At 38.0% G+C, this 20690-nt stretch overlaps 3 protein-coding genes across 3 annotated transcripts; all 3 read left to right on the top strand.

The window, feature by feature from the left end:
- The first annotated feature begins 931 nt into the window (after window positions 1–931).
- On the top strand, window positions 932–18380 carry LOC139978199 (uncharacterized). The gene is made up of 2 exons (XM_071988137.1): window positions 932–944; window positions 12018–18380. The coding sequence occupies exon 2, from the start codon at window positions 12533–12535 to the stop codon at window positions 14009–14011; it is 1479 nt and encodes a 492-aa protein (XP_071844238.1). The 5' UTR covers window positions 932–944; window positions 12018–12532; the 3' UTR covers window positions 14012–18380.
- LOC139979126 (uncharacterized) lies at window positions 5662–11247 on the top strand. Its single transcript, XM_071989821.1, has one exon. The coding sequence runs from the start codon at window positions 6182–6184 to the stop codon at window positions 7658–7660; it is 1479 nt and encodes a 492-aa protein (XP_071845922.1). The 5' UTR covers window positions 5662–6181; the 3' UTR covers window positions 7661–11247.
- Window positions 18381–18388: 8 nt separating the features above from the next.
- Window positions 18389–20646, top strand: LOC139978201 (uncharacterized). Its single transcript, XM_071988139.1, has one exon. The coding sequence runs from the start codon at window positions 18897–18899 to the stop codon at window positions 20373–20375; it is 1479 nt and encodes a 492-aa protein (XP_071844240.1). The 5' UTR covers window positions 18389–18896; the 3' UTR covers window positions 20376–20646.
- The last annotated feature ends 44 nt before the right edge of the window (window positions 20647–20690 follow it).

Below are 20690 nucleotides of genomic sequence, written 5' to 3'. Positions count from 1 at the left end.
CCTTTACGTGCACACTGAATGGTGATTAATTTTACCGATGTAGCTCATCTTTTATTGATAACACTACATGATACAAGTGAACTCTCAATATGTTACAGTGTGAATTGGACTTTTTAGGTAAACTCATTAGTCATCGTCATTTTCAGGTCTTCAGTAGAGATCTAGGCTATATCTAGAATTTTAGCATTTTTTTTCTACAAAATGAGGCCCAAATGATGTTTTCGTGCGTGGAGTCCTCCCCACCGTTCCCGTGCATTGATTCAGGCGTGTTAACGTATAGGCAATATGATGAAATGCCATCAGGATGTAAAAGTTTAGGCTATAGTTTAGGCTATGAGTGGCTATTATCTAACTCTCTAGCTTTTTTTAGGGGGCGCTGTACTGGTGACATGTTTTTGCCAAAAACTCAGAAGATAAGAGTTAAGATATAAATTCCACGATTTAGATTGTGACAATCTGAGAAGGAAAACTTGTTGACAAAGCAATAAGATTGCGAAGAAGAAGAATAATATGCGATATATATATATATATATATTCGCCGGGCTATAGCCTAACAAATGTAACATATTGACAGAGTACACTGTTATATCTGTATCGACAAAGTTTAACAACTTGACCTAACTACACAAATCTGACAAACGTTTCCTATTTGTTAAATGCATATCCTACATGTCTCTCTCTAGGGCTGAAGAAGAATATGCGATATATTTATATTTCGCCGGGCTATAGCCTAACAAATCTAACATATTGACAGAATACACTGTTATATCTGTATAGACAAAGATTCACAACTTGACCTAACTATACAGATCGGACAAACGTTTCCTATTTGTTAAATGCATTTACTACACGTCTCTCTCTCTTCATGTTACATGATTATTAGCAGACCTGGTGACTCGACCATGGACGACTGTACAAACATCCTGAACAGGAATACCCTGGAGGTGAGTTCGATTCAAAATCAGTTCACACAAAAATTATGCTTTGACAACATTTTTGTCATTGTCTGAGCAATTTATTGATATGCAGTTTAACCTTGGGGAAATGCCAAAGAAAAAAAAAGGAGGGACAAATAGGTCATATGCATATATAGGGAAAAACTATATAAAATGACACCAAATTACAACATTTTTTGAGAAATAAATGTCGCATATATACTTGACCTGACATAGGCTATATGAATAAAAATTTCAGAATTTCTTGCATTATCAGATTATGATGATCAGATGTTGTGAAGTAGATTTATCAGATAAATCACTTCATTTTTCTCACTCATATTCAAAGCCTTTCAATGTAATAAGTATTTTCTATCAATTCTGAAACTGGTATCTCAATTTAGGAACAAACGGAAATGAAGTTCGAAAGGTTTCCAAATTTTCCAAGTTTTCTTCTTCTAATAGTTTATGCATATGACGACTGTATATGCTAAGTATATACCTCGTCAGCTCTTAAAGTATGGTACCACTCAATGGATGATTTGCATGGGCTACGTATATGCATTGACCATACAGAAATACACGATAGAATACTAACATGTCTTCAACAGGGGCACAGCTGCGTTTTAGTCCCGCCCTCAAAGAAAAATCATTGGGGAAGGGTGGGGGGGGGGAGCCCACTTACTCCCCTAGGACAGTATATTTCCAAAAATGTACAGTGCCAACTACATGGTATTCAAATTCTTCAACTTTGTTTACAAACGTTATAGCACCATTTTCCATCTCAAGTTACCCAATTTTCTCAAATGGGAGGGGACACCACTCCCTTTAGACCCATCCCATCGACGACATAACACATAAGCCCTCCCAATTATACAAAAATGTTGGTTGTGCCCCCAGAATAAAACCATGACGGAGTAGGAGTAGTTGAGGGGGGTGGGGGTGGGTTCACCACTTTTCCTCACTGAACTGACAGATAAAACATAACAAATATACCTTAGGTGTTCCGTACAGGAAATTAATACGTTACTAAACTTGTGCGGCACAACCTACGCAGCAAAACAACCTACAACAACATGGTTTCTAAAGTATCAAAATATAGTACCAGTTTGTATCCAAGAGGGAGGGGAAACTAGTTCCATTAGACCTCTCCCATTAATATGACTTCTACTCCCCCTCCCCGACCCTCACACCCTTCTCCTGTACACAAATGTTAGTTGCTCCACTGATCTCACACAATATGGATGTAAGGTAATGGCGCTACACATCTTTGTGACCGAAGGCAACGTGAATAAGGCAACGTGAATATAACGTTTACAGACGGGCAAGGTACGTACCACGAGCACATTTTCAGTGACCCGCGAGTAGGTTTGCAACACTTTTCCAATGAAGGGGCCCGTAGAAAGTCATAGCAAGGGGAAACAATTACTTTGTGTAAGGTATAGCTTTTCATAATATATTTCAACATCTCTGATCTTTTATACCCTTTTCTTTTATATATGTGGAGTGGATCTGTGGAGTGGAGTGGATCTTTTATATATGTGGAGTGTTAGCTCAGTGGTTAACACCGGTGCCTTTCAATCATAAGGTCCCCGGTTCGAGTCACTCCCAGATTAATGTATGTCGTCCAGTTACAGAGTTGTTGACAATTAACAATTCATAATCATGGACGTTAAATATGAATGTGAGAGACTGACTTCGGTCAGCTTGCGGCTTTGATAAGCCAATTAGGCTTCTTCGCGAGTTCCTGCTTGCAGGAGGATCTAATATACATACATACCCCATTTTATGTCGTGTATCCGTTTTCGTCACAGACGTGGATTGGGTACTGTTTCACCCGTGGCCCGTTAGATCATTTTCGTGCCCCCTGGTTTACTAGTACCGTAGTAGCTTCGTATGACAACTGTACGATATATGCTACATCATTAGGCTGCCATGAATCATAATGCCAGTCAAGCCAACAGACACGCACACACGCACATACACACATATATATATATAGAGAGGGGGGGGGGGGGGGTGGAGAGAGAGAGAGTTGTCTGATGATCGCTCAACGCGTGAAACTCAGAGTAACAACTAATAGTATAGTCTCACTAGTCTCAAATAATTCTCGCCTATATATATATATATATATATATATATATATATATATAGGCCTATATATATATAGGCCTATATATATATATATAGGCCTATATATATATATATATATATATATATATATATATATATATATATATATATATATATACTGCCGTTTACCTTCTATCCATGCCTGGTGACGAACATGCACTTACATTAGACATTATAAAAATAAAATAATTGAAAACATTTCAATAGTTCAATTCAGTGGGCTATATATACTGCTTCTACCATTCAAATTATGGGTGAGTTAATGTGTGAAGTAAAATAAACTATTACGGGAAACTGATAGTGAGGACCTAACATTCAAACACCAACATGTTTAAACTTTAAGCTGTTCAGAATACTAGGGAGCTTAAGACTGTCGCTGAAAGTCTCAATTTTATTTACAGGGGATTTCCTCGATTTGTGCGTATGCACAAACCAATAGATGACTGAGAGAGTAACAGTTATAAAACTTAAAAGTCATTGTAGGGGCGTCCATTCGGTGATGTGATCAGCCACCCCCTTCCCTTCCCCACGTCCCGCCTCCCTGATAGTGGTTAAAGGTGGAGCAGCGATCTACATTGTGTGCTGTTTGGAATTTTGGTTCAGAGAAAATGGATATTCTGTCCTTCAGTGTTGCAAAATATCGAGTTTTAGCATCTAATTATAAACAGACCTAAGAAAGAATGACTTTTGTTTTTTATTATGATAACGAATGATTTAATCGGAGGCAAATAATTTGTGATGAAAAAACTCATTATCACTCGAGTTTTACTGCTTTATAAATGAAGCATCTTTTGTTGCAATATAAAAATCCTTCATATCTTGAAGGATTCGATAATGACGACCTTGGGTATAAGCCTATAGGTTATCTGATCTGTCGCGAATACCACATTATCTGATCACTTAGAACGAACGTAAAAAGAGCCTCATTAATTTCTGCTTTCACTACAATAGATAAGGGTTATTACCCCATCTGTCCAACCTAAATTTAAATTGGTTAATGTGAAGTGTCGTCCGTTATTTGTGAAGATGTGAGAAGGGTCGGTTGGTCAGAAGTCGACCAATAAGCGTTCTAGGTGGCGTGCGTGATCCGTGCCTATATGGCCAGACAGCCGAAACACTCTCTGCGACCGGCATGTATAAATCCCATTTCCACTACCAGACGTGGCGCTATTCTTCTAAAATGTGTACAAACGGAAGCTCACAAGTGCCATCTTAATATTTAATGTATTTACGAAACTATCACTTAACAAAAGATCCCTTTTGTCATTTCTCAAACCAAAACATATCTCTCTGTTAAAGAATTAAGAAAACTGTTACTATAGAAAGGGCCGTTTTGATGCAAAATTTAAAAACAAAAACAAATAAAGTGTCGTTTTGTTGAAAAACATTGCAATACTGGCTTATTGGGTACATAATGCACAGAGGACCAGTTTTTTTCGGGGCGTTCTGCGGTAATTTTGCTCATCCCCCTTCGAGTCGGCCTCCTGTCGCAGTCGGATCGTAGGCTAGAAATAACATAGAAAATATTTGCAAGGCAATGGATACAAGAACGAGGCCCACAGGGAGCACACCAGGGCATTATAAAAGAGCTACAGGTGCCCATCTAAAGTGTAGATGAAAACGTAATCACAGCATATTGTGTTGTAATTTTATCACATATTGTTAGGTTGGTATAGTTGATATATATGCCTACCAAGGTTAGGGACAATAACATTACATCTCTCGAGGTAAGCGCTAGCTTTTAAGTTCTTATTACTGTAATGCCGATGACTGGCGTCATACATCAGACAGGGCACATATCGCCAACAGTTTCAAAAGTTGAATCTACTGCTCATCAGTCCACATGGGGGTCGCCATTTTGACTTACAACCGTCACCTGATTTCAAAACGTTTCCTCATTGGCTATTCATTAGAATCCGATCGGAAACGTGTCATTAACAGCTGCATACTGCCAAGACTCGACTCAACTTCGACACAAAACCCCCGATGCCACAAACGAATATCAAACTGTTATATATGCCCGAAGCAAACTTTCCCGCAAACTGGACCAGTGTGCACCTGCCTTTAGAGCATGGGCCTATGTGTATATAATTTTCATCGTTAGTATACGGTAGAATATAGAGAATATGTTCTATATTCAAACTTATGCTCATTAACCTGTCTGTATTCTCTGTGTGTTTTTGTCCCTTCTGTTACTGTTACATGTCATTTAGACTTTGAAGCAAGGATCGAAACGTCAGGCCAACTTACGTTTACACAAACATACTGCCTATCAGACTGCGTCGAAGCTGCTTCATAATTTTAATCCATGTAGCAAAATCTTTCATATGTTTCCCAATTACCTATTCTCAACAGAGATGTCATTTTATAATGAAAATGTGTTTTCGTAAATGATACAAGCAGAAGCTGTACAGCTGGTTATTTGCTATCTAATTGAGACATCATGCAGGGCCAATTAAAATAAATAAGATATATAATATTTTTTTCTTAGTTTTGTTTTGTATCATAATGTGGATTGCAAAAATTAAAAATCTTCACACCTGCCCCACAGTCTTCAATATATGTATTGAAGTGAATTGTTTTTTCAGAATATTCTCAGATCGGTCCTAACTGGTTAGATGCCATCTTGTTTTACAGTGGGAGAAACGACTCTGTTTTGTCAAAGAGGATGAACTTGTTAAATCTATCTCATTACCTTTTGACGCTCGTCCAGAGCGGGACGCATTTACGATCGGAACTGCGATTTCATTTTGACCTGTTCTTCGTGATCATAAATAGTTGATAACTTTCTCTATATCTAATTACATGATCGTCGTTGGTGACTTTAACTTACGGATTGCCACAAGGAACCAAAGAGTAAAACAAATCGCCATTTTGTGGATGATCAAATGAAACTGACTGAGACGATAAAATCCTTAAACATAACGATAAGGAGTTAGAATCTTCACAAAGCAACTTAATACCGTATAACTAAACAAGTATCTAGTTTTGAAATAGATACAACAAGACGGGGACAATAATTTTCCTACCGCAGATGTGTCTTTTCAAAAGGTACACCTTGCAGAGAGACCTTGGAGGGAAAGCTGTCATATCACAAGAACACTTCTATCATCATGTTCTTAGCTAGACAGAATCTTCTCTCCTTGTCAATATTGTTCACTATTATCATCTCATTTCGTGTGGCAAGATGTTCTCAACAATGTGAGGGTGTGTTTTCTACGTTACACTGTAACGGGCAGACGAGAAATATTAGCACGTTTCCTTCGGAGTCAACCCTTGAAGGTTACGTAACAGTACTTGTTACTTTCACTAATATATCAAGTCTTCAGAATGGATTAGTGATCCTTCCACCATTGCCTCAACTAGAGAAACTGGTGTTATTGTCGAATGGTATTTTAGTCTTAAATGATTCTCTCGTTGAAAACAATCAACAGATTAAAGGTCTGCAACTTCAACATAATAAATTATCATCAGTACCGATCAAAGTATTAGAGAATCTACCAAATCTCACGTACCTTGATCTCTCCTATAATAACATACTAACTATTCCAGAAAATGCTTTTCATGCAAATCATAACCTTGAGATTCTGCTTGTAATAGGTAACGACTTAAATCAAGTCCACCCCGACGCGCTGAACGGCGTCTTCAGTTTGAAGTATATACATCTGTCCAGTAACATTTTGAATCGCTTTTCCTTTGAAATATTTCAAAGAGTACCCGAATTGACCAACCTTTTCGGCATTTACCTGGAAGATAGCAGTATCACGAAACTCTCCAATGTATCCGTCGAAGTACCTTCCTGTCAAACTCTAAACTTGAATGGAAATCTTTTGCAATCTTTGAAGGGCTTCTCTTTGAGTGGGTTTACTGGCCTTAAACTGCTATTTCTTGACAGAAATCAGATCTCTGTGATAGACCGATTTGTTTTCGGTTTTGAAGACCATTATAATCTCACTGTTCTTCGTTTAGCTCGAAATAACATTCATAGAGTCCCGGTATCATTTTTACGACAACTTCCCAGACTTGTTATATTAAATCTTGAACAAAACAAACTCACTCAACTGCCTAAGGGCGCTTTCCGATATAACATAAACGTAGAGGTCATAGATTTAAGCAAAAATCAGATCCATACAGTACATGGTCTCTCATTTATTGGTATCCAAAATCTTCGAGATGTCGATCTAACCGTCAATAACCTCTCAAGTTTACCAGAGCAGCTATTCGATGTCATGGATCCATTTGTGCTTGACATTGCATTTAATAATTGGACGTGCAATTGTAATCTCTTTGATTTCCTCACATGGTCATCTTCTGGTTTTATTCGCCCTACGTTAACAGTATGCGTTGACCCAAGATATGGTAATCAAAGTACAACTGTTGCTTTTCCTTTCCATATTTTCTGCGAAACAGAGATCACCACGGTAACCAGTCTTGATCCTGACGACCATACAGTTAGACCGACTTCAAGCGGTTTTGTGTTTTCGGAACGCGTGACTTTGATCGTTTTTGTGACGGTTGTAGCACTGGCCCTGATATTTTTAGCTTGTGTAGCGCATTTGATGACTTGCCTTTCAAGAAATGACTCTGCGTAGTCAGTCGAGAATGAGAGAGAAAGAGAGAGGTGAGGGGTTCAATTCCCCCTCCACGCACACATATTAATAACAGTTATCAAGCACAACTTCGCGTGAATACCTCATTTTGTGACCTATGATTTATAGTCTAAATGTGCCTCAGAATGCACCATTCACGTCTAAAAGTTTAGTTTCTATGGGGAAGAATCCTCCACTTGGCTCCTCCGGGGGGGAGGGGGGGGGGTACAACTCAAGTGATGAACGAGACCGTTGGCCGAGTGCAGCCGGCGATAGGGTTATACCATAATTAAGTCATTATACCCATCATTAAATACAGTTTATTCTTAATTAAAGTTACGCAATAAAAAGTGCAGTTGGAAACCTGACCTCTCGAATCGACAGTTATAAGCCTACGTAACTTTCAAGAAACGCAGCGCAAATCGGACTTTTACCAAAAAAGAAAAATAGATGCTTGCAAGGATGGAATTTCTGTTCCTGGCCTGATAATGAAATGTTTCTGAAAATCCAAGTTTTCGATGAATTAGCGAAAAAAAAAATTACTACACGATTCGTAATAGGTTGGTTGGTGGACCTTCACTTATATTTAATCGGTATCAAGAAAGTGGAAAAACCTTGATTAGAAATAACCCTTGCCAAGTTTGTGAAAAGTTGATTGGTTATTATGCTAATGCCTTCGATATTTGGACAATCGTGCAAGACTTGCTTTGTATGTGTATAGTTGTCTTGTAGAATTCTGTAATTGAGATTTAATCGTTATGTTTACTTATTGTAATTTCCAACGTTTGTTTGTTATATTGAATGAAAAAATTGTGTTTAAGGTGTTTAAGGTTTACTTGTTTTCCGATTGAAGAGGTGAATGTTATTTATTATTGGAATAAGTCACTTGGAGTGAGCTTATTGGGGCCGGTATGTAGCGACAGGTAAGCATTGATTCTTGCACGCAGTCCAGTATGGACTATACGGGTCAGAGGGTTAAACTCTGAGGCAACGGGTTAGACGCGGTCATGCGTGTCGAGTCATACGTGTACCTAGCGTTGGGCGTTGTCTGTAACGTATAGCGTTGTATCAGTATCGCACTGGAGACGGGAAGATGCAACGACTGGTAAATATGTTTTCTATATTTAGGTGGAGGTATTGTGTATATTGTTTTATAAGTTTTAGGTTGCAATTGGTAGCTACTCTCGTATTTCTGCAAACTGTATTCTTTGTATTGTTAACGTTTTAGTGCAATTCGTAGCCCTGTATTTAAATGATATTATATAATATGTATACTTTCTACATAGTTCCCGTCTATTTTGATAGCGTTTGATAGTTTACGCCTGTACTTTTATTTTAAAGTGAACGACATCAAAGTCTCAAAGGAAGAAGGCACTGTTTTGACTCAAGCGTTGTTCAGAGTTTCGAATGAGCTCGAAATGAGCCTACATGTAGGTATCTTTACTCGACAAAAGGGAAGGAAATGTTTATTAAGCCTGTATACGCACAAGACCAATCAGTATGGAAGGGCTTGAGTGGGAATCTTATGAGTGTAAGGTATTAATTTACGTCATGGTACGACTAATACTGAGAAAGGGATCATGCTAAGTACAAAGTTCTACTTGATGGGGTTATATAGAACGACATATCTCGATATTAAGTTATATGCCATAATACAATATGACACAAAAGAGTAGATGTGCTTCTTTAAAATCAACATAGCTGACCACGGGATTCCAAACCTCATTTGAAAAGTTCTCTTTTTTCGTTGAAAATTAGTGTTATGAGTAAATTTGTTTAACAAAGAACAAAATCAAATGAGCAAATTAAACTTTACTGTATTATGAATAAAATGTGAATATTTCTTGCGTTATATAACTAATTCTCGTTCTTCTTTATCACTCATGTTAACATGTGCGGATTATTTGAGCATATCATGTAGTAAATACAATGTATCATTGTTTAATGTATTTTTTTAACAGGCTAACAATCATGTAACAGAGTATATATGTATAACAAAACGTTCTGTAATATCGAAAATGTAGCTTACTGAATAGTGTAGTGAAAACGTGTTTTTCTGTTGAGACAGAAATGAATGAAACAAAGTTTGGAGTATGTTCATTTTGAAAAAAACACGAACCATATTTGATTTCATTTCTAGTTTGAATTGTTAGTTCTATTCTCATGCATTAGTTTGCACAAAATAGCAACAGGAATGTAAAAACACACAAATAATCGAATAAAAGCCGATATTATGAACCCTAACAGTGGTTCCAAAATAGTAATTTGGAATGGACGCACCCCCCCCCCTACCATGCAATCCAATGTTACAAATCAACTAATACATATAAATGATGTTGATAGAAGCAGGGAGATGAGAAGGGATCCTCGTTCTCGTCCTCACAGAGAGCATACCAGGGCATTATAATAGAGCTACAGGTGCCCATTTAAATTAGTTGATAACGTGTTCACAGCATATAATGTTGTAATTTATATCACATATTGTTAGGTTGGTATATTTGATATATAGGCCTACCAAGGTTAGGGACAATAATATTACATAATTCGAGGTAAGCTCTAGCTATTAAATTCTGGCGTCATAAAGGCAGGGCACCTATTGCCAACAGTTCTAAAAGTTGAATCTACTGCTCATCAGTCCACATGGGGGTCGCCATTTTGACTTTCTGCAACCGTCATCTGGTTTCACAACGCTTCCTAATTGGCTATCCATTAGAATCGGATCGGAGTCGTGTCGTTGACAGCCGTATACTGTTACGACCCGACTCAACTCCGACACACAAAAAAAAAAACCGATGCTACAAACGAATATCAAACATGCTTGATATGCTCGATCTGGTCGAGTGGTCGAGTGGTCCGTGAGAGCGTTGTGGTCAAGTGGTTAAGGCAGTGGACTTGGGTTCTAAGGATTACAGGTTCGATCCCTGGCCAGATCATTGCGTTGTGTCCTTGGGCAAGGCACTTTATCTCCATGCCTCTCTTCACCCATGTGTATAAATGGGGATTTGCGAGGTGACTTGTAAATATAGTTGCGCTGGTTTATGGTTGCACCCTATGGGAAGTCCCCCAGGAGACACGTGGCCGTGGTGCACTGTGGTGCCCCAGGAGAGATTGTATGAATTGTGCACACTTTGGTGTGTACTTGTGACAAGTTACCAATGACCAGGGTTAATTACAAGCGCATAGAACTCTTGGATTTTGCGCCATATAAATAACGGGGTAATAATCATAATAATCTGGTCACGACGAGAGCCGACTGTTGGATCGCGGTCGGGTCGGAAACAATCTTTCCCGCAAATTGGACCGACCTGACTGATTTTCGCAGTTGTGTCGGGTCGGTGCAGTGCAAAACTGCCTATAAGACATGGGCTTATGTGCACATATAATTTTCATTGTTATAATGCGGTCGAGTATAGAGAATATGTCATATTTTCAAACTTATATTCGAGATTCTTGTGTGTTTTTGCGCTACTATGTATTAATTACGTATACACATACCCGCTGGCAGCGAATTCAGATGGGACACTACCACATGTGGGACATAAAGGCATGTGATTAATCAATAACAATGAATATAGAGTAACTAAAAGCCAATTGAAAAATTAAATACATATTTAATACCAACAATAACGAAAAATACGAAGCCGTTTAGTATAATACGCGCCTTTTTTCGTAGGTAGGGTGAGGGGGGGGGGTGGGGGTAGTACGTCCATTCCAAATAGCTCATTCTAAAGAGCGCCATCTACTCTTAGGGTTCATAATATCGGTATTGTTTCGCATGTGTGTCTTTAAAGTCCTATGGATATTTTGTGTAAAATTATGCATAAGAAGAGAACTAATAATTCGAAGAAATGAAAGAAGATATGGTTCGTTTTTAAAACATTTACATACTCCAAACTTGTTTATTATTTTGTCTTCACAGAGAAACATTTTCAAAATAATGCAATAATCTACATTATCGATATACAGACAGTTAAAAAAAATTCTAGTACTTGTCCTTATTGATTTGAAATTCTCTTTTGGTTTACCACTTTGAAACTTAATTTATCTCCACTGCTATCTAATTGAGACTCCCGGGGCCAATTAAAATAAAAAAGATATGTAATTGTTGTTTTTAGTTTTGTTTTGTATGATAATGTGGATTGCAACAATTAAAAATCTTCACACCTGACCTACAGCTGGTTATTTGCTATCTAATTGAGACATCATGCAGGGCCAATTAAAATAAATAAGATATGTAATAGTTGTTTTTAGTTTTGTTTTGTATCATAATGTGGATTGCAACAATTAAAAATCTTCACACCTGCCCCACAGTCTTCAATATATGTATTGAAGTGAATTGTTTTTTTCGGAATATTCTCAGATCGGTCCTAACTGGTGAGATGCTATCTTGTTTTACAGTGGGAGAAGACGACTCTGTTTTGTCAAAGAGGATGAACTTGTTAAATCTGTCTCATTACCTTTTGACGCTCGTCCAGAGCGGGACGCATTTACGATCGGAACTGCGATTTCATTTTGACCTGTTCTTCGTGATCCTAAATAGTTGATAACTTTCTCTATATCTAATTACATGATCGTCGTTGGTGACTTTAACTTACGGATTGCCACAAGGAACCAAAGAGTAAAACAAATCGCCATTTTGTGGATGATCAAATGAAACTGACTGAGACGATAAAATCCTTAAACATAACGGTAAGGAGTTAGAATCTTCACAAAGCAACTTAATACCGTATAACTAAACAAGTATCTAGTTTTGAAATAGATACAACAAGACGGGGACAATAGTTTTCCTACCGCAGATGTGTCTTTTCAAAAGGTACACCTTGCAGAGAGACCTTGGAGGGAAAGCTGTCATATCACAAGAACACTTCTATCATCATGTTCTTAGCTAGACAGAATCTTCTCTCCTTGTCAATATTGTTAACTATTATCATCTCATTTCGTGTGGCAAGATGTTCTCAACAATGTAAGCGTGTTTTTTTCACGTTACACTGTAACGGGCAGACGAGAAATATAAGCACGTTTCCTTCGGAGTCAACCCTACAAGGTTACGTAACATTACTTGTTACTTTCACTAATATATCAAGTCTTCAGAATGGATTAGTGATCCTTCCACCATTGCCTCAACTAGAGACACTGGTGTTATCGTCGAATGGTATTTTAGTCTTAAATGATTCTCTCGTTGAAAACAATCAACAGATGAAAGGTCTGCAACTGCAACATAATAAATTATCATCAGTACCGATCAAAGTATTAGAGAATCTACCAAATCTCACGTACCTTGATCTCTCCTATAATAACATACTAACTATTCCAGAAAATGCTTTTCATACAAATCATAATCTTGAGATTCTGCTTGTAATAGGTAACGACTTAAATCAAGTCCACCCCGACGCGCTGAACGGCGTCTTCACTTTGAAGTATATACATCTGTCCAGTAACATTTTGAATCGCTTTTCCTTTGAAATATTTCAAAGTGTACCAGTTTTGACCAACCTTTTCGGCATTTACCTGGAAGACAGCAGTATCACGAAAGTCTCCAATGTATCCGTCGAAGTACCTTCCTGTCAAACTCTAAGCTTGAGAGGAAATCTTTTGCAATCTTTGAAGGGCTTCTCTTTGAGTGGGTTTACTGGCCTTAAACTGCTATTTCTTGACAGAAATCAGATCTCTGTGATAGACCGATTTGTTTTCGGTTTTGAAGACCATTATAATCTTACTGTTCTTCGTTTAGCTCGAAATAACATTCATAGAGTCCCGGTATCATTTTTACGACAACTTCCCAGACTTGTTATATTAAGTCTTGAACAAAACAAACTCACTCAACTGCCTAAGGGCGCTTTCCGATATAACATAAACGTAGAGGTCATAGATTTAAGTGACAATCAGATCCATACAGTACATGGTCTCTCATTTATTGGTATCCAAAATCTTCGAGATGTCGATCTAACCGTCAATAACCTCTCAAGTTTACCAGAGCAGCTATTCGATGTCATGGATCCATTTGTGCTTGACATTGCATTTAATAATTGGACGTGCAATTGTAATCTCTTTGATTTCCTCACATGGTCATCTTCTGGTTTTATTCGCCCTACGTTAACAGTATGCGTTGACCCAAGATATGGTAATCAAAGTACAACTGTTGCTTTTCCTTTCCATATTTTCTGCGAAACAGAGATCACCACGGTAACCAGTCTTGATCCTGACGACCATACAGTTAGACCGACTTCAAGCGGTTTTGTGTTTTCGGAACGCGTGACTTTGATCGTTTTTGTGACGGTTGTAGCACTGGCCCTGATATTTTTAGCTTGTGTAGCGCATTTGATGACTTGCCTTTCAAGAAATGACTCTGCGTAGTCAGTCGAGAATGAGAGAGAAAGAGAGAGGTGAGGGGTTCAATTCCCCCTCCACGCACACATATTAATAACAGTTATCAAGCACAACTTTGCGTGAATACCTCATTTTGTGACCTATGATTTATAGTCTAAATGTGCCTCAGAATGCACCATTCACGTCTAAAAGTTTAGTTTCTATGGGGAAGGATCCTCCACTTGGCTCCTCCGGGGGGAGGGGGGGGGTACAACTCAAGTGATGAACGAGACCGTTGGCCGAGTGCAGCCGGCGATAGGGTTATACCATAATTAAGTCATTATACCCATCATTAAATACAGTTTATTCTTAATTAAAGTTACGCAATAAAAAGTGCAGTTGGAAACCTGACCTCTCGAATCGACAGTTATAAGCCTACGTAACTTTCAAGAAACGCAGCGCAAATCGGACTTTTACCAAAAAAGAAATATAGATGCTTGCAAGGATGGAATTTCTGTTCCTGGCCTGACAATGAAATGTTTCTGAAAATCCAAGTTTTCGATGAATTAGCGAAAAAAAAAAATTACTACACGATTCGTAATAGGTTGGTTGGTGGACCTTCACTTATATTTAATCGGTATCAAGAAAGTGGAAAAACCTTGATTAGAAATAACCCTTGCCAAGTTTGTGAAAAGTTGATTGGTTATTATGCTAATGCCTTCGATATTTGGACAATCGTGCAAGACTTGCTTTGTATGTGTATAGTTGTCTTGTAGAATTCTGTAATTGAGATTTAATCGTTATGTTTACTTATTGTAATTTCCAACGTTTGTTTGTTATATTGAATGAAAAAATTGTGTTTAAGGTGTTTAAGGTTTACTTGTTTTCCGATGGAAGAGGTGAATGTTATTTATTATTGGAATAAGTCACTTGGAGTGAGCTTATTGGGGCCGGTATGTAGCGACAGGTAAGCATTGATTCTTGCACGCAGTCCAGTATGGACTATACGGGTCAGAGGGTTAAACTCTGAGGCAACGGGTTAGACGCGGTCATGCGTGTCGAGTCATACGTGTACCTAGCGTTGGGCGTTGTCTGTAACGTATAGCGTTGTATCAGTATCGCACTGGAGACGGGAAGATGCAACGACTGGTAAATATGTTTTCTATATTTAGGTGGAGGTATTGTGTATATTGTTTCATAAATTTTAGGTTGCAATTGGTAGCTACTCTCGTATTTCTGCAAACTGTATTCTTTGTATTGTTAACGTTTTAGTGCAATTCGTAGCCCTGAATTTAAATGTTATGATATAATATGTATCCTTTCTACATACTTACCGTCTATTTTGATAGCGTTTGATAGTTTACGCCTGTATTTTTAATTTAAAGTGAACGACATCAAAGTCTAAAAGGAAGAAGGCACTGTTTTGACTCAAGCGTTGTTCAGAGTTTCGAATGAGCTCGAAATAAGCCTACATGTAGGTATCTTTACCCGACAAAAGGGAAGGAAATGTTTATTAAGCCTGTATACGCACAAGACCAATCAGTATGAAAGGGCTTGAGTGGGAATCTTATGAGTGTAAGGTATTAATTTACGTCATGGTACGACTAATACCGAGAAAGGGATCATGCTAAGTACAAAGTTCTACATGATGGGGTTATAGAACGACATATCTCGATATTAAGTTATATGCCATAATACAATATGACACAATAGAGTAGATGTGCTTCTTTAAAATCAACATAGCTGACCACGTGATTCCAAAACTCATTTGAAAAGTTCTCTTTCTTGTTGAAAATTAGTGTTATGAGTTAATTTGTTTAACAAAGAACAAAATCAAATGAGCAAATTAAACTTTACTGTATTATGAATAAAATGTGAATATTTCTTGCGTTATATAACTAATTCTCGTTCTTCTTTATCACTCATGTTAACATGTGCGCATTATTTGAGCATATCATGTAGTAAATATAATGTATCATTGTTTAATGTATTTTTTTAACAGGCTAACAATCATGTAACAGATAATATATGTATAACAAAACTTTCTGTAATATCGAAAATGTAGCTTACTGAATAGTGTAGTGAAAACGTGTTTTTCTGTTGAGACAGAAATGAATGAAACAAAGTTTGGAGTATGTTCATTTTGAAAAAAAAACACGAACCATATTTGATTTCATTTCTAGTTTGAATTGTTAGTTCTAATTCTCATGCATTAGTTTGCACAAAATAGCAACAGGAATGTAAAAACACACAAATAATCGAATAAAAGCCGATATTATGAACCCTAACAGTGGTTCCAAAATAGTAATTTGGAATGGACGCACCCCCCCCCCCTACCATGCAATCCAATGTTACAAATCAACTAATACGTATAAATGATGTTGATAGAAGCAGGGAGATGAGAAGGGGCCCTCGTTCTCGTCCTCACAGAGAGCATACCAGGGCATTATAATAGAGCTGCAGGTGCCCATTTAAATTAGTTGATAACGTGTTCACAGCATATAATGTTGTAATTTATATCACATATCGTTAGGTTGGTATATTTGATATATAGGCCTACCAAGGTTAGGCACAATAATATTACATAATTCGAGGTAAGCTCTAGCTATTAAATTCTGGCGTCATAAAGGCAGGGCACCTATTGCCAACAGTTCCAAAAGTTGAATCTACTGCTCATCAGTCCACATGGGGGTCGCCATTTTGACTTTCTACAACCGTCATCTGGTTTCACAACGCTTCCTAATTGGCTATCCATTAGAATCGGATCGGAGTCGTGTCGTTGACAGCCGTATACTGTTACGACCCGACTCAACTCCGACACACACAAAAAAAAAAAAACGATGCCACAAACGAATATCAAACATGCTTGATATGCTCGATTTGGTCGAGTGGTCGAGTGGTCCGTGAGAGCGTTGTGGTCAAGTGGTTAAGGCAGTGGACTTGGGTTCTAAGGATTACAGGTTCGATCCCTGGCCAGATCATTGCGTTGTGTCCTTGGGCAAGGCACTTTATCTCCATTGCCTCTCTTCACCCATGTGTATAAATGGGGATTTGCGAGGTGACTTGTAAATATAGTTGCGCTGGTTTATGGTTGCACCCTATGGGAAGTCCCCCAGGAGACACGTGGCCGTGGTGCACTGTGGTGCCCCAGGAGAGATTGTATGAATTGTGCACACTTTGGTGTGTACTTGTGACAAGTTACCAATGACCAGGGTTAAGTGCAAGCGCATAGAACTCTTGGATTATGCGCCATATAAATAACGGGGTAATAATCATAATAATCTGGTCACGACGAGAGCCGACTGTTGGATCGCGGTCGGGTCGGAAACAATCTTTCCCGCAAATTGGACCGACCTGACTGATTTTCGCAGTTGTGTCGGGTCGGTGCAGTGCAAAACTGCCTATAAGACATGGGCTTATGTGCACATATAATTTTCATTGTTAGAATGCGGTCGAGTATAGAGAATATGTCATATTTTCAAACTTATATTCGAGATTCTTGTGTGTTTTTGCGCTACTATGTATTAATTACGTATATACATACCCGCTGGCAGCGATTTCAGATGGGACACTACCACATGTGGAACATGTGGGACATAAAGGCATGTGATTAATCAATAACAATGAATATAGAGTAACTAAAAGCCAATTGAAAAATTAAATACATATTTAATACCAACAATAACGAAAAATACGAAGCCGTTTAGTATAATACGCGCCTTTTTTCGTAGGTAGGGTGAGGGGGGGGGTGGGGGTAGTACGTCCATTCCAAATAGCTCATTCTAAAGAGCGCCATCTACTCTTAGGGTTCATAATATCGGTATTGTTTCGCATGTGTGTCTTTAAAGTCCTATGGATATTTTGTGTAAAATTATGCATAAGAAGAGAACTAATAATTCGAAGAAATGAAAGAAGATATGGTTCGTTTTTAAAACATTTACATACTCCAAACTTGTTTATTATTTTGTCTTCACAGAGAAACATTTTCAAAATAATGCAATAATCTACATTATCGATATACAGACAGTTAAAAAAAATTCTAGTACTTGTCCTTATTGATTTGAAATTCTCTTTTGGTTTACCACTTTGAAACTTAATTTATCTCCACTGCTATCTAATTGAGACTCCCGGGGCCAATTAAAATAAAAAAGATATGTAATTGTTGTTTTTAGTTTTGTTTTGTATGATAATGTGGATTGCAACAATTAAAAATCTTCACACCTGACCTACAGCTGGTTATTTGCTATCTAATTGAGACATCATGCAGGGCCAATTAAAATAAATAAGATATGTAATAGTTGTTTTTAGTTTTGTTTTGTATCATAATGTGGATTGCAACAATTAAAAATCTTCACACCTGCCCCACAGTCTTCAATATATGTATTGAAGTGAATTGTTCTTTTTCGGAATATTCTCAGATCGGTCCTAACTGGTGAGATGCTATCTTGTTTTACAGTGGGAGAAGACGACTCTGTTTTGTCAAAGAGGATGAACTTGTTAAATCTGTCTCATTACCTTTTGACGCTCGTCCAGAGCGGGACGCATTTACGATCGGAACTGCGATTTCATTTTGACCTGTTCTTCGTGATCCTAAATAGTTGATAACTTTCTCTATATCTAATTACATGATCGTCGTTGGTGACTTTAACTTACGGATTGCCACAAGGAACCAAAGAGTAAAACAAATCGCCATTTTGTGGATGATCAAATGAAACTGACTGAGACGATAAAATCCTTAAACATAACGGTGAAGAGTTAGAATCTTCACAAAGCAACTTAATACCGTATAACTAAACAAGTATCTAGTTTTGAAATAGATACAACAAGACGGGGACAATAGTTTTCCTACCGCAGATGTGTCTTTTCAAAAGGTACACCTTGCAGAGAGACCTTGGAGGGAAAGCTGTCATATCACAAGAACACTTCTATCATCATGTTCTTAGCTAGACAGAATCTTCTCTCCTTGTCAATATTGTTAACTATTATCATCTCATTTCGTGTGGCAAGATGTTCTCAACAATGTAAGCGTGTTTTTTCCACGTTACACTGTAACGGGCAGACGAGAAATATAAGCACGTTTCCTTCGGAGTCAACCCTACAAGGTTACGTAACATTACTTGTTACTTTCACTAATATATCAAGTCTTCAGAATGGATTAGTGATCCTTCCACCATTGCCTCAACTAGAGACACTGGTGTTATCGTCGAATGGTATTTTAGTCTTAAATGATTCTCTCGTTGAAAACAATCAACAGATTAAAGGTCTGCAACTGCAACATAATAAATTATCATCAGTACCGATCAAAGTATTAGAGAATCTACCAAATCTCACGTACCTTGATCTCTCCTATAATAACATACTAACTATTCCAGAAAATGCTTTTCATACAAATCATAATCTTGAGATTCTGCTTGTAATAGGTAACGACTTAAATCAAGTCCACCCCGACGCGCTGAACGGCGTCTTCAGTTTGAAGTATATACATCTGTCCAGTAACATTTTGAATCGCTTTTCCTTTGAAATATTTCAAAGTGTACCAGTTTTGACCAACCTTTTCGGCATTTACCTGGAAGATAGCAGTATCACGAAAGTCTCCAATGTATCCGTCGAAGTACCTTCCTGTCAAACTCTAAGCTTGAGAGGAAATCTTTTGCAATCTTTGAAGGGCTTCTCTTTGAGTGGGTTTACTGGCCTTAAACTGCTATTTCTTGACAGAAATCAGATCTCTGTGATAGACCGATTTGTTTTCGGTTTTGAAGACCATTATAATCTCACTGTTCTTCGTTTAGCTCGAAATAACATTCATAGAGTCCCGGTATCATTTTTACGACAACTTCCCAGACTTGTAAAATTAAGTCTTGCACAAAACAAACTAACTCAACTACCCAATGGCACTTTCCGATATAACATAAACATAGAGGTCATAAATTTAAGCAAAAATCAGATCCATACAGTACATGGTCTCTCATTTATTGGTATCCAAAATCTTCGAGTTGTCGATCTAACCGTCAACAACCTCTCAAGTTTACCAGAGCAGCTATTCGATGTCATGGATCCATTTGTGCTTGACATTGCATTTAATAATTGGACGTGCAATTGTAATCTCTTTGATTTCCTCACATGGTCATCTTCTGGTTTTATTCGCCCTACGTTAACAGTATGCGTTGACCCAAGATTTGGTAATCAAAGTACAACTGTTGCTTTTCCTTTCCATATTTTCTGCGAAACAGAGATCACCACGGTAACCAGTTCTGATCATGACGACCATACAGTCAGACCGACTTTAAGCGGTTTTCTGTTTTCGGAACGCGTCACTTTGATCGTTTTTGTGACGGTTGTAGTACTGGCCCTGATATTTTTAGCTTGTATAGCGCATTTGATTACTTGCCTTTCAAGAAATGACTCTGCGTAGTCAGTCGAGAATGAGAGAGAAAGAGAGAGGTGCGGGTGGCGGGTGGGGGGGGTCCCCCTTCCCCCTCCACACGCACCCAAATTAAAAATAATTATTAAGCACAACTTCGCGTGAATACCTCATTTTGTGACCTATGATTTATAGTGTAAATGTGCCTCAGAATGCACCATTCACGTCTAAAAGTTTAGTTTCTATGGGGAAGGATCCTCCACTTGCGAGTCCGCTTCAACGACATCAGAGCATCGTCCGTTTTCAAATTTTTGGCTCCTCGGGGGGGGGGGGGAGGGGGGTACAACTCAAGCGAATAACGGGACC

Source organism: Apostichopus japonicus, chromosome 13, assembly GCF_037975245.1.
Source record: "Apostichopus japonicus isolate 1M-3 chromosome 13, ASM3797524v1, whole genome shotgun sequence".
NCBI classification, from domain to species: domain Eukaryota; kingdom Metazoa; phylum Echinodermata; class Holothuroidea; order Aspidochirotida; family Stichopodidae; genus Apostichopus; species Apostichopus japonicus.
This window is presented reverse-complemented; position numbering and strand designations above follow the sequence as displayed.

Bases quoted from the DNA above. Each gene is read 5' to 3' on its own strand.
- LOC139978201 (XM_071988139.1), top strand. From the start codon at position 18,897: ATGTTCTTAGCTAGACAGAATCTTCTCTCCTTGTCAATATTGTTAACT.
- LOC139978199 (XM_071988137.1), top strand. From the start codon at position 12,533: ATGTTCTTAGCTAGACAGAATCTTCTCTCCTTGTCAATATTGTTAACT.
- LOC139979126 (XM_071989821.1), top strand. From the start codon at position 6,182: ATGTTCTTAGCTAGACAGAATCTTCTCTCCTTGTCAATATTGTTCACT.